Below are 24,008 nucleotides of genomic sequence, written 5' to 3' on the forward strand. Positions count from 1 at the left end.
AACATTGTATTATTGTTGTTTTTATTAATTTGCTCTTTGTTTGGGAAGTGTGAGTAGCAAAATCAAAGTTTATTATGACATTTCTAGTGAAAATAAATGTAAAATATATTAGCTATTTGACATTTCGATTTTTTCGAGGAAAAATAGTGTTATTGGTTTCCTTTAAACCAACTTTTAAGAATTTTGTTCGCATTTATTTAATATTTAGTGAAAATAAAAAAGTTTTTAAACTAATTTACAAAAAAATTACAAACTTTTTATTAAGTTAAATCTTTATATTCTCTTTGAATTAATGCTCAAATAAAAATAGTGCACTCACCTCCCCCTGCGCTAGTGGCGCTATCCAAAATCGGCATAATTTGTATTTTGTTCTCCACAGCACCGCAGCCGCCATTGTGATTCGGTAGCATTTTCGTTGTGTCCACCTGCGAGATTTGTATGTTGCCAATTTGGCTAGGAACTTGCGGCGCACCCGCAACTGTTGCGGCCAATGTTGACGCTGTTGTTGGTGTTGCTGACACCGTTGATGTTGTGTGCGCTAATGTAGTTGTTGGAGCGCACTGCTGTTGTTGTTGCTGGTGCTGCTGTTGCTGTTGTGCAGCAGTTGGTGTTGGCATGGCTGGTGTTGTGGCGGTCGTCAATGAGGGCATCACTGAGACACTATTAGTTGTGGTGGTGGTTGTTGTAATTGAGGCTGCCGCTGCGGTACTTGGCGTCATTACAGTTGACACATTGGTGGCTGCATTGCTGTTGTCTTGCTTTTTACCATTGCGGCGCACCGCTGGCTTGCGTCGTGGTTTCACTGTTGCAGTTGTTGTTGTTGTGGTGGTAGTTGCAGTTGTCGTAACGGCTATTGTGGGATTGCTATTAGATGTTGGCAGTTGGAGTGTGGCACCACCAGCTGTGATATTGAAGAGCGGTTGCGGCTGCGCTTGCGTCGGCTGCATTGATTGCAACAGTGGCAAATTGCCGGCGGACGACAGGTTAAAGTTCATGGTCGCTGGTCCAATTTTATTATTGGATTGCTGATGTTGCTGTTGCTGCTGTGCTGCGGCAGCCGCCGCCGCTGCTGCTGCTTGTTGCGCCAAATGCTGTTGCGCTTGTTGCTGTATCTCCTCCGCGGTCGGCAGACGGGGTATCGATATTGTGTATGGCGTTGAGGCCGTGTCATTTTGATCGATTTTAATGAAGATATTGTGCGGCTCAGTCGTGTCATGACCAGCATTGTTGGTTGACGCCGCTGCAGCACCCAGCGCCGCTGAGGCAGGTATTGTCACTGTGAAAGGCAAGGAATCTGTGCCATTTTGACTGGGTATCGAGATCATTATGTCGTTGGCGTTCGGTGGCGCTGGTGCCGGTGTCGTTGATGACGACGGTGGTTGTGTTGGTGTTTGCGGCGGCTGTGGTGCGTTAGACGCTGGAGTCGACGCGCGATCGTCATGTGTCGACATTGTGTCCATATAATCTTCATCGTCGTCGTCATCCTCCATGATGCCACATAGTTTCATAACATTGCCGAGATCGAGTTTGGGACGCGCTTGGTCTTGTTGCTGTTGCGGCTGCTGATTGGTTTGATTTGGTCCATTGTTGCTATTGCTATTGGTGAATGTTAGTTTCACATTTTGCGGTGACGTTTGTGAGAATTGCAGCTGTGGCATAACGCCGGTGCTGTAACTCATGCTGACAGGTGTATTGAACTTGTTCGTGATCGCAGTGGCCGTCGGTGAGGGTGTAGTAATTGGAACACTTTTTACTTGCAACGTCGGTGAGGGCGCGGGTGTTGCCACCGCTGGCGTTTGTACTGAAGCCGCTGCTGCTGCCGCGCTGGCCGCGGTTTGTTTCTTTTTGCGAGGCTTTGCCTTCTTTTTTGGTTCAGTCTGCGGCTGCTGTTGTTGTTGCTGCTGCTGCGTTTGCAATGAAGAGTTTGTTGCACCACCGTTTGCTGGACTAGCGCTCATCAACGAATTTGTTGGTTGTCCATTCGTTAATTGTTGCTGTTGATTAATGGTAACCGTGCCACCAGTGATGCCCGTATTCTGCAGCAATGTGGGTGTCGGCTGACGCATGGGCTGCGACGCCTGTGATGTACCGTGTGTCAAACTGGGTAGCGCATTTTGCTGAGCATTGAACATATCCACGTTAGCACTGGAAGAAGTTGACGGCGGTGGTGGTGTTTGAAAAGTTGCACCCGCTGCTGCCGCCGCCGCCGCCAACTGCTGTATATTAGCACCACTTAGCTGATTCAAATTGATGAGCGAACTGCCACCGGCTGCAGCATTGTTTAAGCTCTGCTGAAAATGTGCTGGCAACTGTGAAAGTATTGTTGCTGTTGTCGGTGAGGGTCCGTTGGGCATTTGAATTTGCGTAATGCTGCCACCGTTCGCTGCAGCGGCGGCTAATTGCAGATTTTGCAATTGTGCCGCCACGCTGGGCCCCAACAGGTGGCTGGTGTTAATGGTGGCCGTTGTGGTGAACGGCTGATGAGATCGTTGCTGATTTGACGCTGAGAGCGCTGCATGCAAGCCGGTCAGCTGCGTTATGGCCGGATTTTGAGGATTAGTTTTGATCGTTTGTATATGATTTGCAGTCTGTTGTATGAGGTTGGCCTGTGACGACACGATAAACGTTGGAGTGGCGGCGGCCAGTTGCATGGTCGCACCATTTGTACCCAATATACGCAGCAGTTGTTGCGGCTGCTGCTGTTGGAGCTGCGCCTGCGGTCGCGCATTCTGTATCACCAGTGACGGCGTGGCTGTCAGCTGTGGTGTGGGTGGTCGCAGTATTAGTTGTACACCCTGAGGCGTATTTTGCTGCACCAACACGGGCATTTGATTGAGCAACAAAGGCTGTTGCGTAGTTAGGCTGGCTGTGGCGCCGTTGGGTAGCAGGATTTGCTGCTGCTGCCCCGGACCGCCGGAGGTGATCTGCGCCTGTTGCGGCTGTGGTGATTGTGAGATCTGCGGCATTTGCGCCATATTATTGGTGTGACTGTGTACGGTGGCGGTCGCTGCATTACTACCACCCATTTTAGACTTCTGTTGTTGTTGTTGCTGCTGTTGACTGGCATCGTTGTAAGACTGTTGCTGTGGCTTTGGCAGTATTTGCTGCGGCGCCTTACCGGACTTGGTTGTTGTATTCGTTGTTGTACTGCCAAGACTGCTGTACGACGTCGGCGTTACGTGCGTCTGTACCGTGGCATTGCTGCCTATCAGTCGTTGCTGTAACGCGTGCTGTTGGCCAGCCGGCGCCGCAACAATTTGCCCCTGCGGTCCTTGGATTATTTGAAAGACCTGCTGCGGCTGATTGGTTTGATGCGGCGCATTGCCGGTTATGGTAAATTGTTGCTGCAACATTTGCATTGGTTGTGGTGTTGACGGTTTGATTGTGGCGGCGGTAATTGTATTGCTAGGACTCGGTATTGGACTGTCAGCTATCAGCGGACTACTGCTGTGATAGTGTTGGAACTGTTGGTGCTGCTGCTGTTGTTGCTGTTGACTTAACGACGTCGACGTTGGTAGTACTGTTGCGGCGGCTTTTTTCGCTTGACCTTTTGGGCAACCAGCCACATTTGCTGTCGCAAACGAACTCGACGTGTTGATCGCTGCTGCATGTGATTGCCCATAGCCGCCGGCTACAGTATTCGAGATCGAAGACGCAGTGTGGCAAGTTGTTGGTGTAACAGCACTGCTGAATATTTGGTGATGCTGTTGATTTAGTTGATTTTGTTGCTGTTGCTGCTGAGTAATGCGCTTATTGCCCTTCTACAACGAAATTAAAGAGAAAATTAACAATCAATAAACAAATTGAAGAAATGTAAAAGCGATAAACATTCGAGTCGTATACTTACCTTATTCAATTGTATATTATTGGATCCAACAAGTGTCGTGTTGAATTCATTACCGGCTGCAGGTGTTGTGGCCGCTATCGCCGCACCGCCCACACCGGCTGTCACACCGATAACACTGGTCGCTGCCGCTGGTGACTGCGATGGACTTGGCTGAAATACAACGGTACCGGCGTTCGGACTTCCATTTGTGAATTGATGCAACGATTGTCTGCGTCCCGGTGTGGCAGTTTTTCTTTCCTATAATCAAATCGGAAATGCACAAAAATAAACATTATAAAAGGCAAATACTTATTTCCGCAGCAAACTCGTACAAACCTGATCGTGTGTGGCGCTTGTTATTGTATTACCAGCTACGAGTAGCACATCCTGCGGAAATGGCGACAATGAGGGTGATGGTTGCAAGCGTGGACTAGCAGATATTGATGGCGACGGACTGGGCGTTAAAAACGGACCCGGAGGAGACAATATTCCTGCGAAAAAGAAGAGGAGATAAAGATTAATATTATTTTTGTAAAAAAATTAATAATAATCGTAAAATAACAATTAATGCTTTTGTTGCAGCTGGTTCTTACAAAAAATCGAAAAACCACATATTTTATTACGATATGCTTTTCAGGTTCATTAGAATATACCAATATGATTAAAATTTAAATATAACCTATCGTAACCAAGTGAAACAGTTTCTATAAGTTCTAAGTATTCCCATTTCAAAAGCCTCATGCCAATCTTAGCTTTAGAACGATCGATCATCAATGAAAATGTTCGAAATTCTTGTTTTTAACTATCTATAAGTGATCTGGATATATGGATAAAGCATTTTAAAGAACTTGTAATAACTCTGTACGGGTTTACAGCTGACTGAGGGTACAACAAAGCGTTCTAATTAATAATAGCTTCATTATTTTATTCAAAACTCACAAAAAAGTACCTAGAGGAGCTATTGCAAAAGAGGAATTTGGAAGAAATCAAGGATAACTTTTGTAAACGTCAAAATTCCTTTTCCGCAGTTAACATAAATAAATAATGCAAAATTGTCTTTATCTTAAGCCACATATTTTAAATAAAATAAAATTAATAAACCAGTTCATTTCATTTCCTTAAACTAATCATAAATTAATGACAGCAGCGTCAGTGTTGTTAAGTAACATAAAAAATGTGCATTATAAATAAAATTAATAAAATAATGGTTAATAGAATTAAACAAAACTTATAACAAATCTAAATAATTTTTTTAAATTCATAAAATTTCCTAAATTTATTAATTATTAAAAAAATTGACATTTCTTTTTCATTTTTAAATGATAAAAATTTTTATTAAATCTATTCGCAAGATATTAGCTTGGCAGCACTGTGTATATGGATTTTTGGATGTATTCCTTTAAGTAGCATCTCAAATTAAGTTTAATCTGCATACTTTGCAATATTTGTAATATTTAGTCACTTCCAGATTCCTTATTATACGTAATACTAAATACGATGTTTCTTCGCAAGAAATTATAGTATAACCGATTTGTGTAATGAGCAATAATGATTCGCTGAGCGAAAGCGTCTCAGCTGAATTTGACAAGCGTAAATAATTGACCGTAAATATTACGAATATTCCCCTGTCGTTTGCCAGCAGCTCAAATGACGGTACAACTTATTGTTGTAAATCCTTGCAATGCAATACCTAACCGAAAAAGGACCAAAAACATGTAGAAATTTATTTATAGGTAACTACGTACAATAACAAGAACAGTTTATGTAAATAATCCAATTATGCGAAAAGAGGGGGAAGCAAAACAAACAATGGCAAAGAAGAAGTACAAAAAAGCAGTCGAACGTAACTCGCCAACCAAAGTAGAAATAAAAATATATAAAAATAGACAATTTAACAGGGACAAAAATTAAATAAAATCAAAAAATAAAATGATAAATGTTAAGGATTTACTTGAGGCAACGGATGCTGTTTGTGTTGCTATTGAACCAGGAGCACACATAATATTTATTTATTGACAGTCCACAGGGCGTTTGGTCACAAGATGCAAAAGGCGTACATGAACTAACTTTTTGTTTTTGTAAAATATATGTGTCTACGTAGGTGCATGCATGAGGACTCTCGATTTGCTACACTTCATCGCTTGCAAAATAAACGCATTGTTTTGCCACTAGCCACAGTGTACGAGTATGTCACATAGAACGTATGGTTCATTGCAAGCGTACAAGTGAAGGCAGCTAGTGTTATTGCTGTTGTTGTCGGAAATTTATTTGTGATATATGCATGCAACTACTACAACGGCTATTGTTATTTCAATACATCACCCCAAAAAGTACCAACTTGCCGCAGTTTGCATACGGCTGCCACATACACATCGCTCATTCATCAGCCAGCCAGCTAACCGCTTGTGCGTGCCTTCGAGCTTTGCTGCGTGAACTACGAAAATTCGTAGCAACAAAAGACGCAAGCAACCAAGGCAAATAGCAACTCTTTCAGCAGCAAAACAATATTTTAGACGATTGTCGTTGATTCACTTGATAGGCGCATACGATGAAGATGAAGGAACACAAGCTCAAGAAGAACGTACATATGTGTGTGCGAATGTAGCTCGAAGCATGTACCAAAGTGTATATTTAGAAGCATGTATTTAGGTGAGCAAGTAATTTTGATAGCAGTGCTTGGCTTCATTTTACTTTGCTCCTGCCTATTAAGTCAACTGCTTCCTTAGTCTTTGGCTCGCCCGCTAAAGGACTGGCTCCATCACTGTGTATGCAATACCGAAGCGCTTCACTTATACTACACACGTATGCGCGTTTGTCACGTTGTTATAGCAGTAGTCACAGCCACTAGAACGACAAACAACCGCCACCAACCGAATGCTGCACCCCCTTCCGCCCCAACCATCATCCGCAACAACATAATGCTCGCTTGCTAGGACAGCAGCCAGCCACCAAGGGCTACCAACTATGATTGTTGGTTGTGTTATAGCTAGAGCATAAGCATCAACAACAGCATCTGCGTCAATAGCAAGATTTTGGTTACCGTGGCACTTGGATTGGCAGCAGCACGGCAGTCGGCGGCGGTTGTTGGAAGCTACCATGCAGGTGGCGGGTGACAGGCGGGCGTATTTTAACGCTGCTCTTTCATGTGCTTCACATTTGCTGACGTTATTCGCCGACTTCACTTGGTTTGTGATGTCTTGCAACGTTGGTTGGACGGACGGACGGACGGATTGTTTGTTGGTCGTTGGTACGGTGTGTGGATTGCTCCAGGTTCCGCGTCATAATATTAACTGGGGGTTGCGAATGAACTGTATGGAGTTCTAACACACTCTTCTGTTTGTATGTTTGCATGTGTATATTCCTTGCGTTGCTGTCGTTGTTGCTACTTGGTGGCTGTGTGCTTGCCACGTAAAGGCGTTATAAAGGATGTGTATGCTGTAGCTAGAAGTTGTAGCAAAAATAACCTAAATGCGGGCGGGGGGAGAAAGAAATGAAATCAGCAAGAAAAAAATACGAAACAAAACGTCGAGTGCACATAAAAACAATGCACGAATATAAAGTAGCAAATAAAAGCAATACAAACACCAACAACAACAATACGGAAAATTTGATGTCGAATAAAAAATTTAATCCTGCAGGAGTGTACCGACAACACAGCAGCAGGCAGGCAGTAGCAACAGCAACACCACTTTTGTCTTTCGCCATTATGCCAGCAAGTGTGGATATGAAGAAATGAAGCCAGTACCACGAATGTAACAAATAAAAGCAAGCGCACAGCACTCGGGAATACGTAAAACTGAAGCGAAAATCAATAAAAGTGTAGGCATGTGCAATGGGGGTAGTAGTTGTGCCGTGGAAGACAAATATTCATATGCGCAACGGCTAGGTAGCGTATTAAGACACACACTCACATACACACATATTGATGTAATAAGTATGTGCAAAGGCTAGAGACTTACTCTTGAGTCTTGAAACATTTCTTGGAAGTGCACAATTTGGTCGTTGCTATAGTGAACCTTTGACAGCTAACATACACGCGCACATACCCTTCAGGTACAAGGCGACTGCTTCAGAGCTGACTGTTGTAATGAATTTGTAATTTTGAGCTATTGGAAATTATACGTATTTCTGCAGTTGTTATGGAAATAGTAGTAACTAATCATAACTTTTTATTAATAACGTTAAAACTGGTTAGGCTAATAATTTGTATTATTATTTTACTTACTTACATATGTATTTAAGAATCTTAAGTCGACTTAAGCTATTTCAGATGATTTATTGAATATAACACAGATTTTCAAAACATTTTGAATTCTTTCATTTGACAACTCCTGACCAATTGCACTTCTTACTAATTGAAATAGTTTTTATCAATCATTTTCGGGTAACACAAGGTTTATGTTAGTAAAAATATTTTTTTTAATTGTCCGACAAACCGTGTCTGACGATGCAGTTCCAGCCTATGAATAAATCACCAAAATTTATGCAATGACGAGAAAAATAAATTAAATTACACTTTCAACCAAATTTCCATCTAAATACACGCTTCCTAAATTATTTTCCAACCTAAAATATAAACTATTTTTGAACCATTCGTACTTTTTTCTAAGCTTACAAGAACTATTTACACTATTTCGGAAATTTATCAAATTTATGGTAGTTTTTAACCACATCCGTTAGTACTGGGGCACATTTCCAGCGAAACCATAAATTAAAAAAAATGAACACGTTCTTAGCAATACTTTTGTGGTTTTGCATAATCCATAAGTTTTTGATTTCCAAATTTTCTACACTTTTGATATTAACCTATACAAAAAATCCAAAGTCAGAGCTGAAACAATTCAAAAATATTTGTCGCAAAATACACACACACACACCAATGAAAGGAGAAGATCTATCAAATATCGTGCAGATTTATACCACCCATGTATATTAATTCTCTCAGTATCTTAACAAAATTAATTAACAACACAAACTACATTTAATAAACAGCTGATGAGCGGGTTGGTATAAAATTGACAGCGTGAACGTCAAAAAACCATTAAAATGAACGGTGACATTTTGTTGTTAGGGCGAATGCAAAAAAATGATTAATCATTATATTTATACTAATGTACGCATAAAATGTTGTTTTTTTTTAGCATACAAGCGCTAAGTGTGAATAGCCCTGGAAAGGTTATTAACTCTTTCCTGCCAACGCGCAGTTAACAGATGTTTTGCAAAAATCGTCAAAATTTAATAAATTAATAATATAACAAATGTGTGTGTATATATTTAAAAGCAACAACTAAAATAAACAAACGAAAATATGCGACTTCAGTTGCAGGTGTTTGTGACAATAAGAAATGCAAAATATATGCAAAAGTGTGCATTTGTATGTATGCAAATCCACCAAAAGTCACAAAAATGAATAACAAAGTATGAGTAAAAATAAATAACAGCTAAAAATAAACCTGAGAAGAGAACGAAAAAAATATAATTCTCAATGCATCAATGCTTATTTGCATAGAGCACGCAAGCGAAATTATCGTTCATTTGCTTTGTTTGCCAAAAGAATTTACGAACGCACCAATTTATATGTACATACAAAAAAAAAAAACAAATTGGTGAAAAAATCGACAAGTCTAGTGAACCGCCTTCGCTACCAGCGGAGAGAGCGGTTTGGTCAAAAGCGTGTTTCGGTGTAATTAAAGTGAACACAATAAAGTGTTACACAAGTGCTGAGAATAATAATAACAATAATACAAATGTTAAAAGCCCACACGAAATATGAAAAAAATAAAGCGCAAAGTAGGCATAATTTGCAAATAAAAAACAAAAAAAAAAAAAAAAACAAATCACTTAAGCAAGCAAATCACTTTTATAGATACAACAACATACTTAAGTAAGCAATAATTTTAATGACGCTAAATCGTTACTAAAACAACAATTACAAGCACACCGTCGACAATGTCGTCAGTAAATGGCGGCTATTAACGAAAAGCGAATGAACGTATTAAAAAGCGATACAAACGAATCATTCGTACGCGAAGAAGTGTGTTACGAGTGCTTTGACAAAAAAAAAACAATAGAACAAAAAATAATACACAAAATAATAATAAATAAATAAAAGAAAATGCTGATTTGTGTTGCTAAATGCTTAGTGTTGCGCCTACAGCAGCGTTAATTTTACTTATTCAGCTGATTTATGCGTTAAATTGTATATGAATATATTTTTATTTTGATGGGTCTGCCACTAAACGGTATTCCCCCATTTTGCGCGTACTCACGAGTCAGCACCGGCAAAAGCGCTCACTTTGATTTTTCACATTTAAATGTATGCAGTTACGTCTTGAGCACTTCCAGCATTGCTTTGAAGAGGCCTACAAGTGTGTTAAGTGCGCGCACGGCATTCTTTGTAAGTGAAACATACACTTTGAGGTTATGTAAATGGAATTGTAAATTCAAAGACCGTCAGCAGAAGTAGTCGCTTTTTTGTTTTAAGGTTTTTCGCACCCGTTCAAGCATTCAATTCATTCATAGCTGCTCAGTCGCGGTAAAGCGCATTTAATGTTACTTCAACGGCAAGCGTCGAATACACAAAATTGCTTGCAATCCAAGCGTTTCAATGATAAGTGTAAACAAAAGCGAGTATTATGCAGCATACAATAGGCGATGTGACGCGCCCACTTTTTGCTGTGGTGTGGTGCGCCCTGCATCGCGAATGGGTGCAGTGGTGGGCAGCATGTCATGTTTACCGCCATTTTCCCCTTTATGAGTGCTGCCAAGTTCAGTGTAACGACTTGGCTTTATTTGTTTATTTGTTTTGTTAATGAGGCATTGGGAGCGGTGGGGAAAACTATTAAAGTATAAGTGTAAAATATATATAGAGAGTACTTATAGTTAATAATATTATAAAAACAAATAGTTAGTATGAAGGCTAAATATGCGTTGAACATGTATTTGCTCACGTTTTTTCATATTAATTTGTTACACTTTATTGTATTTATTAAGTTTAAGTAATGCATACTTTAACTGCAAGATAAGGCTTTTAAACATTTTGTTATCGCAATTGTTAACCGCAATATACAAATACAAAATGTATGACTGTTGAATAGCATGATTTTCCCCCATTTTAAACCAAAACACATATTAACCCCTCTGTGAAATGGCGGTTTTAAATCGTATTAACGCCTCTAGCGCTGGACTCCGCGTCATACGCCGCCCCGGATATTTGATTAGATTTATGTGTTTAGCCACTCAAGTAAAATTGAGTTATTTAGATTTCAAGAAATTTTACGATCACTTTCCGCAATAAATAACAGTGCTATTTTTCATTATGAATATAGCTAGAGTTTGTCTAGAAAAATACTGCCTCGACCTGTTGCTTGATAAATAAATGAAATGATACTGACTACTTCTTGACTATAGATTTTGTAAAAATTTCCAAGTCGACCGACGTGATTTTTCAATAAAATAAATAAATTAGTGAGTCACCGAAAATGCACAAAATGAAAAAATAGATAGGAAAAGATAATGCTAAATATATTTTTTTCATATAAAATGAGTACTAAAGAGCTCCGTTCGCGTACTTCCCTTCGAAGTAAACATAAGCCAATTAGCACATACTCCAACTAACTGATTGCAGTACCCAGTTATTGAATTAATACACTGTTCGTTAACCTATTACAATTGTGGCGATGCACAATTCGTGACTGATTGGGTTGTAAAGCAAAATATTCATGCGAATTGATTGGTTTATCACGATTACTTGAGTCGGTAATTTTGAGATTTTTTTTGCACTTCAATTGAAAGGGAACTTAAATATGGGAGCTCTCTATCAAAGCTTAGTATGCATATTTTACAAACAAAAAAAAAAAAAAACAAAAAATTAGGAAAAAATCAATTTGCCAAATACTGTTTGCACTGATAATTTTCTTGAAAACTTATTGAATGCAATAATTATGTTATTTAAAAAGCTAATTAAGCTAGTAGTTTACGAAGAACGTTTTATTAATAAAATACTGCAAGAAAACTTTAAACAATTTATTAAACTGTCTTATACAAATATCAATTGTTTCTGAAATTACGCTATCAAGCGCCAAAATTTTGTAATTATGTTATTTAAAAAGCTAATTAAGCTAGTAGTTTACGAAGAACGTTTTATTAATAAAATACTGCAAGAAAACTTTAAACAATTTATTAAACTGTCTTATACAAATATCAATTGTTTCTGAAATTACGCTATCAAGCGCCAAAATTTTGTAAACTCCCGTCACTTTAGTGTTCGTAAAACAATTTCAGGCTGTCAAATGCAATAAGAATCAGTTGCTGATGTTAAGTCAATCGTGTGTTTCATCATAAAATTAGTTAGATTACTCACACCACTTCTAAGAAGTTCAAAACGTTTTCGTCAAAAACTCATTAAAGTTTCGCAGTAATTTCTAAAGCTTCTTGAATTACACATACCGACATAAATTAAATTGATAAGAGTGCCAAAAAATCAAATGTCTTAATTGTGAAAGTTCAGCACGTGATCCAGATGTCTGCCGATGGCCAAGTAAACGAATTAGGTCAGATAATTGCAAATCAAGTGCTTAAAGCACTTCATACGTACACCTCATTATTTATACATATAGGTTTACAAAATTAACTTCCTTACAACTCAATTAAATACATATTTACATTAAGACATATGCGCTTGTAGGCCATGTAAATAGCACAGGTCTTCGGTGGCATGACATGATAATGAGATGTCATGCATAAGTTGTGGCGTGATAAAATCAAAATAATCTTAAATGCCTACAGAGACAAGTAGTTGAAGACAACTTTAAACTATAAATAAAACAAATGTGTACGCACGCGAGTGTCCGACGACGTAAAGTGGGAGGGCGTGTTGACGGAATGATAAGGCATTTTGCCAATACGTAACGCATATAGTACTCGCAGAACAGAAAAATTCAAAATAAAGCAAATTATGTTGGCGAAAACGCGCAGTAAATAAGAAAGAAACCACTGAGACACAAAATACAAATGTATATTTGTTAATATGCACAACAAAAATCGAGCTAAAAAGCAACATTAACAATGTGTAAACTTCAAAATCATAACCGCAAGCGATAAAGCACAACACAACGTACGTCCGTCCACCCGAACTCCCAGCAACTCGCTGACGCATTGTGTGTCATTAACACTGAAATTATATTTCGTAAACGTTGCTTGAGAATAAATAAATGCTTAAAAGTAATTGTCGTATTTAACCGCACACTTTTGTTGGTTTTATTTTTTGAAATTAATAAAAAACACACGTTTATAAAAGCACAAAAATTAAGCAAAAATGCGAGAAAATAAAGCAGGAGCAACATACGTTCGGTCTAGTGCAAAACAGCGATTAACGTGTAATACGAGCGAGTTTAAGTGTGTTTGTACACACGTTTATAAACGGTTTATGACATTTTGGGCAGGCAGGCACAGCACAGGCAATCTTTGCCTTAATTTTCCCTTGTGGATTGTAATCAAATGTAATTACAAAGAAAAAAAAAAATGGTCTGTGTGAAAATATGAATGAAAAGGGCTTGCAGCTGTGGCGTAGCACTTGCTTGATATCCTTTTTCGATAAGGTTAAAAATGTATCCAATGACAACTACAAATGCACAGAGTTAACTAGGCGGCAAAACAGTCACCTGCTTAATTCCGCTCTGCAATAGTCAATAGCAAAACAGATACCAAAACACAAGTGGGCGCGGTGTTGCCATATTGTGGAAATTTTGAAAATATTTTTTTATGATTTTATATTAAATTTTTAATTAATGCAATTTTGTAAGTTTTAAAACGAAGTGAAGCAAAACAAAAAAAAATCATAAAATTATTATTTATTGTAATATATATTTTTCGAAGTTGGAATTCAGAAAATATATTTTTTATATGTTCAATAACTAAAATGGATTATTTTATATATTATTCTATACACGATTAATAGGATAGGGTGAATATTTTTCCATTAATATTCATGACATAAAAATATATATTTGTTATTTTTGAAGCTACTAACTGATGTGCCGTGAAAAAAAAAACAAGATAATTTACACTTGATTAAAAATTTCACGAACCTGGATTTGTAAAATTGGTATTTAAAATTTTTAATATTTTTTAACCGATTAAATAATTATATTTTTTAAAAATCTATATTTGATTTCAATGAATATATTTATACTATACTGGATTTATTGATTGAGTGGGGTGAATAATTATAAAGTAATCTTTATAAATAAATTAAAATTATTATTTTCTCGGTTTTTATTTTGAAATTTAAATTCATTATTGAATATTATGTATGTATATATTAATTTTTAATATTTTTCATAAGTTCATAGAAACGTTTTCTACAGGTTAACTGAGAGTCGTTAAATATTTTGAAGAAGATTTTTTTTAAATTCTAAGGCCTCAAAATGTTTTTTTAAACCTCAACAATTTATTGCTAAAAAATTTTTTTTTTTCAAAAAATAATATATATATTCTAATAATAAAACTTGAATCCAATTTATTACATTCATTTTTCAATTGTGGGCAAAAAAATGCTAGGAGTGGCAACACTTTGCGAGAGAAATGAGAGTATGAGCAAAATGTGACTGCGCCGTGTGAAAAGGTGACCATCTTTGACAAATAATAAAACCAACACTGACAGTTCGTGGAGTGTGGAATTGTTTGGAAAATCGAAACTAAACCAGAACACAAACAACAATAACAACATCAACAATAGCGACAAGAGTGATAAAATGCTGCAAATAAATGGAGTTACAATAACAAGTATAGAGGAAAACCAATAACAACAATAAAATACAATATTAAGTAGTCCAAATTAAAGGAAGAAGGGCACTCGGGCAGCAACAAAAGGTAGACAAAGCGCAAAACAATAGTTGCAACTAAATTAGTAGTAAAACTGGCATGTAGGTAATTAAGCGAGATGAACACCCAAGTAGTAATAACGATAGTGAAAAAGGTGGTAACGCAGCACTACTTAATCCCGTTAACAATACAACAGGCTGCACTTGAAGTACACGCAAATCAAAGAAATACAAAAACCTTTGTGGATAAGTAGCTAGAAGCAACAAAAATTACCAAAAGCGCAAAGCTACAAAGAAAATGGTAACAACCAACAATAACAACAGGAGTATTACTAACGAAAATCAGTCAAACACCAGCTCAGCATATTAATAGCAACTCCAATACTGGCAACAACAACAACTCCACCAGCAAACTTCAACAGTTCAAACCAACAGTCGTTGACTTTAGCGGCCACAAAAGCCAACTCTAAAAAACACAGTACTAACAATAACAACTGCAACAACCACAACTAAAACTAAACATAAAATTAGCCAAAACTTCAACAACGCGACGGATGAACAATCTAATAATGATGCTTAGATAGTGTTAATAATGATGTTGTTGTTGTTGTTGTTGAGTTTGTATTGAAGAATCACAGAACAAAAATGCGATAGGAAACAAACATGACGGAACACTTATGCATACACGCATACATTGCTGTTTATGTATATGTTTGTTTGTTGGTGTGTGTGTGTATGTGTGTACAAATGCCGAAAAAACCTAATGGGAAAAAATGTATCTATATCTGTTTTTGTTCTTGTCGCCACTTTAGCTAGAAGGTAGTATATTGCTATTGACATGATTGTAAATGTCACTGTTGTTGTTGTTATTATTATTGTTGCTGTTGCTGCTGTTGTTGCTACGGCTGTGCTCCTGCTGTTATGCTATTATGTATTGTGGTTGTTAGTTTTTGGTTTGGTTCTTTGCACCATCAACAACATTTCAAGCCGCTGCGCGCAAGATTAACTAGAGTTATGTATGCATATAGTTATAATATATGTACATATAAACTGTTATTGCATACATTTTTAATTTTATAATATTTTCGACAATTATATATTAACACATTTTCATACTCACTATAGAATTGCGGAAAAATTTTGAAAATATTTTAATTCACACGGGAAAATTTGAAAATTTGTTTGCTTTGTTGTTGTTTTATTTTTTTATTTATATTTTAGTTGTAAAATTTGATTTTTACTTTTATTTACTATTTTCTCGTAAAACATTTGTTTTCTTTTTTTTTCAAATATCTTTCACTGGCTTAAGTGTATTTATTCTATATAATTATGCTTTTAATCAATATGCACATACACATATTTTTTTTTTTGCTACGTTATACACACACACCATTTGTGCACACAGCCACACACACATTTAATGCCACATTTGTTGAGTGTAAATAATATTTCTTCTTCGCTTTGCTTCACTTATTTTATTTATTTGTATTTTTTTTCGCTATTTGCTTGTGTACTTTGTTGATCTACTTTTGCCACAAATCAAATTTGCATTTCATTATCTTTTAATTATAAATTCAATAACAACAACGCTCTTATTGCTCGCTTATGGACGAAAAAGCTGCCGACTAAATTTCTTTTCATTCACCTCAACACCACATCACACACATAGCCACCACGGCGCATCACTACACTTTACCGATATTTCAATAGATATTTTTTTTCACAACTTTCATGTCGCACGGGTGCACTTTTCAATACATTTTATTTTATTTTTTTTAATTTTTTTTGTAATATTTTTACAATATATTCCATTATTATTTGTTAGAACATTTACACTGCTGTGTTGTTGTTGCTATTTTAGTTTGCAACTTGTATATACTATTTAATATCAATCCACATTCATATAGATTGTGTGCAGCACAAACAACAACAATAAATAAAGCGCACATATAAAAATTATATTACACGCGACGGCATTGACGACGAGACAAATAGAATTTTGCTGCCATTCATTGCTCCCCGGCACGTAATACTATTCAGGCTAACCACACAAAAAATTTCATATCCCGTCGTCGTCGTCGTCGTCGTAGTCGTCATCGGCGACGGCGGCGGCGGCGACATTCGACGTTCTCATCGTTGCCATCAGCATACAAAAAAGATCTCTGCAATAACAGCCAAATACTCGATTAATGTATACAACAACAGAAGGGAGAACCGACCGACCAGCCAGCTAGTCAACCAACCAACCAACCAAACAACACACAACAACAGCACAACAACATGACAGCAGCAGCCGTAAACAGTACAAAAACACAAACACACACACACATCTATACATACAAGCGGTGTATAAGAACAGTGTGGTAAAAAGGAAGTGACGAAAAAAGGTACATTTCTATTTGTTGTATACGAAACGAAGTGAAAATGAAATGAAATAAAAGAAACATTCAGTCAACATATTCGGTATCCGCCGTATTCATTCGTACGTGTGGTGCGCCATACAACACGTAAAATCACTTAGCCCAGAGAGCAGCGGCGCGGCAACAAACACACATGCACACACGTTAACAGTCATACAAGGCAACAAACATATGCACACTCGAAAGCATGCAACAGCAGTGGCAGTGGCCAGAGTAGCAGTAAGTAAGTAAGTAGTGCGGTGCGGTGCAGTGTCAGTGGCAACACCAAATGCGTACCCGACTAACGCAAAAATAGTAACAACATTATTTAATAGTAACAACAGTGCGACATGGCTTAAGGATATCAACAGAGCGCGCGCACAAAAAGTGTTGGCGTTGCCAGATGGTTGATTTAATGAGGGTCTGTTAAAGGCGTTGGTGGGAAAGCAAGAAATTTAGAGGTTAATTTAATAATATTTTTTGTTATTAAAAATTATTTATAATAAGATAATTCAACAATTTATAATTGTAAATATCTAAATGTAGTTTAAATGAGATAATTTAGCTTTAATTAAATGGCATTGAATAGCCTGAAAACATAATTAAATTATATATTTGAATGTTTTGGATTTATATGAAGTATTTTAAGTAAATTTCGAGTCAATTTAATTGTGTATAGAGGGTATAATATACTTTTCAACCACAAATAATTAAGAATATAGTAAATTCTTATCATAGTCAACATACAACTTTAATCATCTCAATTACAATTTTATCTTTAACTTAAATTTGACATTTCACCCTAAATTTAGACAATTTTGAACGACCTAACGCAAGAGATGAATCAATATTTTGATTTTTTGCTGTGTTTCAGGGTTGCACAGAGAAATTTTCATAAATTTAACTTTTTAAATAATTGCAAAGTAGGTTTTGACACTTGAGTTTAGAAGAATTCTAAATTTAGTGAATTAGTTTTAATTTATATGTGATATACAATAAATTTAGTAAACTTGATTATTTAGAGATAGTATACTCTACCATCTTCAACCCAAAACTTGGAAGTATCTCAAATCAAATTGTATCTCTGGCTTAATATTGATTATTCACCCTGAATTTTGACAATTTTGAACGCTCTAAAGCATGAGATTAATCAATATTTTGATTTTATGCTGAATTTCAGGGTTACACAGGGAAATTTGCATAAATTTTACTTTTAAATATTTGGTGTGTAGGCTTTGACACTTGAGTTAAAAGAATTTTATAAAAATGAGTAGATAAATTACTTAAACCAACAAATAAGTTAATCACGTGATTAAGTTTCGATGTAGATGTGATATACAATAAATTTAGTAAACTTAATTGTTTTTTAGAGAGTAGACACACTCATGTTGGACTGAAAACTAAAAGTATGTCGAATCAAATTGTACCTCTAGCTTAATCTTGATTGTCTACACTAAAGTTTGATTAAAATTTTTAATGCTCTAATGAATGAGATGGGCAATTAGAAATTTATTTTTTTGCTGAATTTCAGGGTTGCACTGAGGAATTTTTACAAACTTAAGTTTTAAGTGTAATTTTAATTGTATAAATTTTCTTGATTCAACTTATAACACTGAAGCTATAAAGAGTCAAGGTTAGATATTCGAAAAAAATCCTATATATCGAAAAATACTGCATCCCTTATAAATCATATAAACTTGAACGAAAAATTTTATACATCATTGAAAATTGTATACGAGAGGAAAATTTAGATTAAACATATTTCTGATTATTATTTTTAATCCTTTTTTCGAACTTTGAAGCCAAATATTTCGATTTGGAGGTTAACTTCGAAAATGGGAGAATAAACCTACTTTACTTATGACTCAATCTCCCGGAAAAAATTACTTAGATCCAATGACCTGAAAAAAATCGATTTTGCCGTATAGTGTTATCGATTAATATTCATTTTAAAATAAATTTTTAAGTAAATTAAAAATTTGCAATGTAACACAATTAGAACTGCATTTCCTGTACCATTTTCAACGTTTTGATATCTTTAAAAAATAAAGAATCAAAAAATAAATATTAATAATATTTAATTATAATAATATAATTTAATAATTTATAAATTATTTCAGTTTTATTTAACTCAATATATATAATAAAAAAAAATATTAATTAATCCTTATCACCAATAATAATACACTACCACAACCAATCTGGCAACGCTGCAACACGTAAATTGACTATACCAAAAAATGAGTTGAATGTTGGCAAAGAATTCACAAAAATGTTAAAAAGCGAAACGAACATGTATGACTGAATGTGTGCTTCATACACATTGCTCACGTGCAACAACAGCAATAACAACAAAAGAACACACGCTGTTGTCGGTTATTGTGCCCTGCATGAAAATGATGTTAGACGTATTGCAATGAGATTAATGCCCTGCGTTTGCGTTTGCCTCTCAATGCGTTTCAACTTCGAGCCGCTCTTTGCCACCACCAACATATGTATGTATGCATGTATGCATGTGTGTGTGTGTATTGCTGTGTAGAGCTCAGATAGCAAAGGTTTGTTGTCAGTGATTCCGGTTTTTTGATATTTGCTGTTAACGCTGCTAATCAAACGCAGTTATACAGATAGATGTGTGTCTAACAGGTAAAAATGTATACTTCTTTATAAATATATATTTGTGTGTGTGTGACTATTAAAGCTACCACGAAAGAAGGGAGGTGTGTATGTGTACAATTTAGAAAAAGCATTTCACTAAAGTTTAGAATTAAACTGCGATGAATTGTACGTGCAGAAAGAACTTTAGATACGTCAATATTGGAGTTAACATTAATGAAAGTCATGACAGGCCGCAGCGCCGGTCGCAAGAGATTGAGAGAAAGCAGAGCATGTCTACAAGCATACAAAGGTGGTATGTGTGGTGTACATTTCTGAAGTGGTAAAAAGTTATATTATACTTTTGCCGCTAGGTTAAATATACTACTCATAGCAAGCAAAACATTGTGAGAGTCAAATAAACAACACTAAAGTGTATAACAAATAATTTGAGCGGCACTGATGAAGATACAGAGAGAGAGTGAGAGAATGCGAGTGAGAGCGTGCTTGCGGCCGAAAGTCAGTACGACGACGACGTTGTTGTCGGTGCTGCGTATGGTTGTGGTGGAGGCTGATGTGATTATGGTAAACGATAAGAAACAACCCTTGACAATTTCACGGAGTATAAACATGAATCACGTAGAAATGGCAGGAGGAGGACTAGAAGGAAGTAGCACTCACCGATTCAGCCTGGCAGCCAGCATCGCTGTGCACTACTTTTTGGGTAGCAAGAAATGTCAAAAATAGAAGAAATCAGCCGAAAATAGGGCACATGGATAACCAATAATTTTTGTTATTTTTTTCTTTTTTTTTGGTATAAGGAAATGAGTTGTAATGTGTAATGTGAAAATTGAGAGTTGGTTTACTTGCATGAATTGCTTTTTGATTTGGGTGCTTTATTTTACTTTTTTTTATTTTTATCGATGGCATACTATTAAAACTTTTGTAAACAAAAACACAAGGAGAGGGGGGCGAAAAACACTTTTCCTGTTGAAGAAACTTAAACTTATGCATAAATTGATAATGTGACAAGCCGTATGTGGGAAACAGACAAAAGTAGACGGAAGAAGTCAATGAAAAAAACAAAAATAATTGTTTTTGTTGTTGTTGTAGGTGAAGGTGTTTAATTTTAATCGATTGGAAATCCGATATGACAAACTAAATTTGAAGTAGCAATAGCGGAAATGAGATGAAGGGCTGCCACAAAGGGGAAAATAAAATAAATAATTGAAAAAAAATTTATACAAAAAAAAGTGATAAAAAAAAGAAAAATATAAATAAAAAAAAAGGAAAAAATAAACAAAAAAAAGAAAAAAAAAAAATAAACAAAAAAAGAATAAAAAAAATACAAAAACAACAACAAGAAAAGCAAATAATTATAAGTATTTGTAAACACATTAAATACCTTAAAATATACACACCACTAAAGGGTAAGAAAAATCGAACAACAGGTCAATAACAAAAACAAAAAAAACCAACGAAAAAAAAACTCGAATGCCGACAGGCAGCACTTCAATTAATTTAACGACTTGCGAGTGCTTTATTGTACCACACTCTATACAAATAAATGCAACACTGACATTGCCGCGACATTAATGGCTCAGTGTTGGCGATAGATATGCGCGCGATTTTATCGGAAATTAAATAAACAAGTTTATTGAATAATTTTATGCAGCAAATCGAGCGTGAGAACTAAAGCGAAGAAAAGTGTGTGTAAAGCGAAGCAAGAATGAATGAATAGTCAATAAGGATTTGGTGACAGACACAATTATCACGTACAACTAACCGAGGCTGAACGGAAAGCGGCAAGAAATAAAAAAAAAAATAAAAATAAAAAAATGAAAAAAAAATATTGCCTTAGATGCTCGTATACAAATATGTATCTATGTGAGCGCCACGACGGCGTACACACCTTCTTTTCTTTCGTCGGCATGATGGACTGTGTGTCAACAAGCGCAACAACTACAACAACTCGCTCGTGTGTATCTAAATAACGTCAAAAGCCAACGCGCCATTCGATAGGCAATCGTATGAATATGCATACGAATGGCAGAATGGCATAACATGGCTGATTTCTTGCGGCTGAGCATCAAGCGTTTTGCTTGCTCATCGCGCGACGCCTCGCCTTGCCGTGCCTTGTGTGTGTGTCAAGTGAGTTGAATGTGCGCTCAGACGTAACCACATCTATTTAACAGCACAGCAAAGCACCACAAATCTGTCGATGCCATCTCGCCGAAATGTCAGCAAGTAAGACACGAGAGAGCGCATTTCGTGGGTCGTCAAAGGTACAAGAACAAAAACAACAAAAAGGCGAACGAAATAAAGATATGCAGCAAATGACAGCGGGAACAATGGTAAATAGGCGAATCGACGAAATCAGCGGTTGTGGCGTGTAAGATACGGGTTTCGCAGGTGTATAGCACATAAGTATACCTTTTTCTAGCAGCTAGTGGAGATCAAAGTAGTGAAGAAGTGTAAACTTATTTCTTATGTCTTTATCGCAGAAGAACAAAGAGCATTACTTTTCGTAATGATGCGGGACACTACGACGCAGTGGTTTACACATAGAAAGTATGGAATAACAAAGAACACTAAGTCTGGCTGAATTTGGTCGTAAATTTTAATAAGACTGAAACCCTGAGACCACTTCACAAGCAAAATCTAACGGTATTTCGTCACTGTCGATCCACTGTTTATCATCAGATACCAAGGAAGGTAAGGAACAGTCGAAATATTAACTTACAGTCGACAAACCCGCTTCCTAGAAGACGAAAATTGTACAATCGTCTGCAGAGGGATCACCGGGATCGACAAGCTGACAGGGCTCAATTATGACGAATTTCTGAGCAGTCATGGTGCCGAATTTTAGATGATCCGGATCTATTTGGCGAAAAAAGTGTTTGGCAACGCACCAACTCGGTCTACGCTTGCTCGGTCTCATGTTGTCCGAAAGGACAAAAACACTTCAGCTTTGAAAGTGTTTGATGCAGTACCCGCCGGTGGAAGGAGAGGAAGAGAAAGATCTCCACTCCGTTGGAAAGATCAGGTGGAGAGCGATCTGGTTTCACTTGCGTTTTCCAATTGGCGCCGAATTGCGAGAAAAATGGAAGAATGGCGTTCTATTATTGATTCGGTTAGAATCGAATAACGGTTTCTACGCCAATTACATACATAAATACATACAAACTCCAAAAATCTTTCCTCGGTCAGAAATTTGAATAGAAGTTAGTGCCACCTTGGAGAACTACTTTGAAGATCTCCAAATTTTCCTTTTTCTTTTATGCTTAAAACTTAACGCACCTCCTTGTACTTTATTATTATTATATTGTTTGAGTTTGGTGACTGCCAAAGTTCACCCGGGACGTATAGAGTCCTTCCATTGAAGAAAAGATATAAGGTATATAAGAAACAAATACTCTTATCTGGTTTTTCAAACAAATATTTTTAGAAAGCCTCCTTTCTTCATTTAAGAACTCAGCGTGTAGTAATCGATACTTCAACAACTTCCCCCTCCCACTTGACCACTGACCACACTGTGTGATAGATGCTCGGCAATTGTTCTTTTTTCGAACATTCACCGCAAACTCGTTCAATTTACGAATTTCAAGTAAATACACATCGATAAAGCAAAAATACGCGCAAACAACGTATTCAACAAAAGCGCCAACAATAGCAGGCAGCAGGCGCATCAGCATGCAATGCATAGTTAATGGAAAACTCAGCACCAGCGCCAGCACAGGTAGGAAAGACGTACGGCCAGTCAGCATTCGAGCAGAGTCAGCAAGTCCGACAGGCGAAGGATAGTGTTGAAGGACTTCAAGAGGCGATTGCCAAAGCCAAAGTGAGGCGCACACGTGCTGAAACACATCTGCCGCTTGAAACTGTTGTTGAAAATGACTATTGAAGTTTGTCCCCCCCACAGCTATCACCACCGCCTTCACCCACTCCTATGCCACCGTATGAGCAAGCATTGTGTGCTTAGTCAGCCAAACTAGTCAGCAGCCGCGCCACGACAGGGCACACACACTCGCTTAGCAGGACAGACAAAATCAAGATGGCGTGTGCAGAATGCTTTTTTCCTCGTCCCCCTGACTTTGAGGGGGAAAAAATCTTTTCTTTTAGAACGCATTGTGTCTGCCGCAGAGTATGGTTTGGAGTTGTGCTTGTGTTTGTGTTGTTTTTGTTTGGCTCGCTAGACACGTACGACAAATATGCCAGCCAGGATGTCACAGTGCCGCTGCCTCCGACAACAACAACAACACCAGCAGCAGCTGTTGATGCATGTTATTAAGCAAAGTTTTCCTTTGTCGCGCATTGCGTTGTTCGACTTCGCCTTTGCCGTCCGTTAGCTGCTAGGCAGTCAGGCTC

General features: G+C 37.0%; 1 protein-coding gene across 1 annotated transcript in view; it reads right to left on the reverse strand.

The window, feature by feature from the left end:
* LOC105216383 (mucin-19) overlaps positions 1 to 24,008 on the reverse strand; it is a 99,442-nt gene that overhangs the window by 12,367 nt on the left and 63,067 nt on the right. Inside the window, exons 2-4 of the mRNA XM_011190848.3 lie at positions 4,163 to 4,317; positions 3,848 to 4,084; positions 320 to 3,761 (exon numbers count right to left, since the gene is read on the reverse strand). Coding sequence (XP_011189150.2) covers positions 320 to 3,761; positions 3,848 to 4,084; positions 4,163 to 4,317 — 3,834 coding nt within the window. The remainder of the gene's footprint in view (positions 1 to 319; positions 3,762 to 3,847; positions 4,085 to 4,162; positions 4,318 to 24,008) is intronic.

The sequence above is a fragment of the Zeugodacus cucurbitae genome, chromosome 2, assembly GCF_028554725.1.
Source record: "Zeugodacus cucurbitae isolate PBARC_wt_2022May chromosome 2, idZeuCucr1.2, whole genome shotgun sequence".
NCBI classification, from domain to species: Eukaryota; Metazoa; Arthropoda; class Insecta; order Diptera; family Tephritidae; genus Zeugodacus; species Zeugodacus cucurbitae.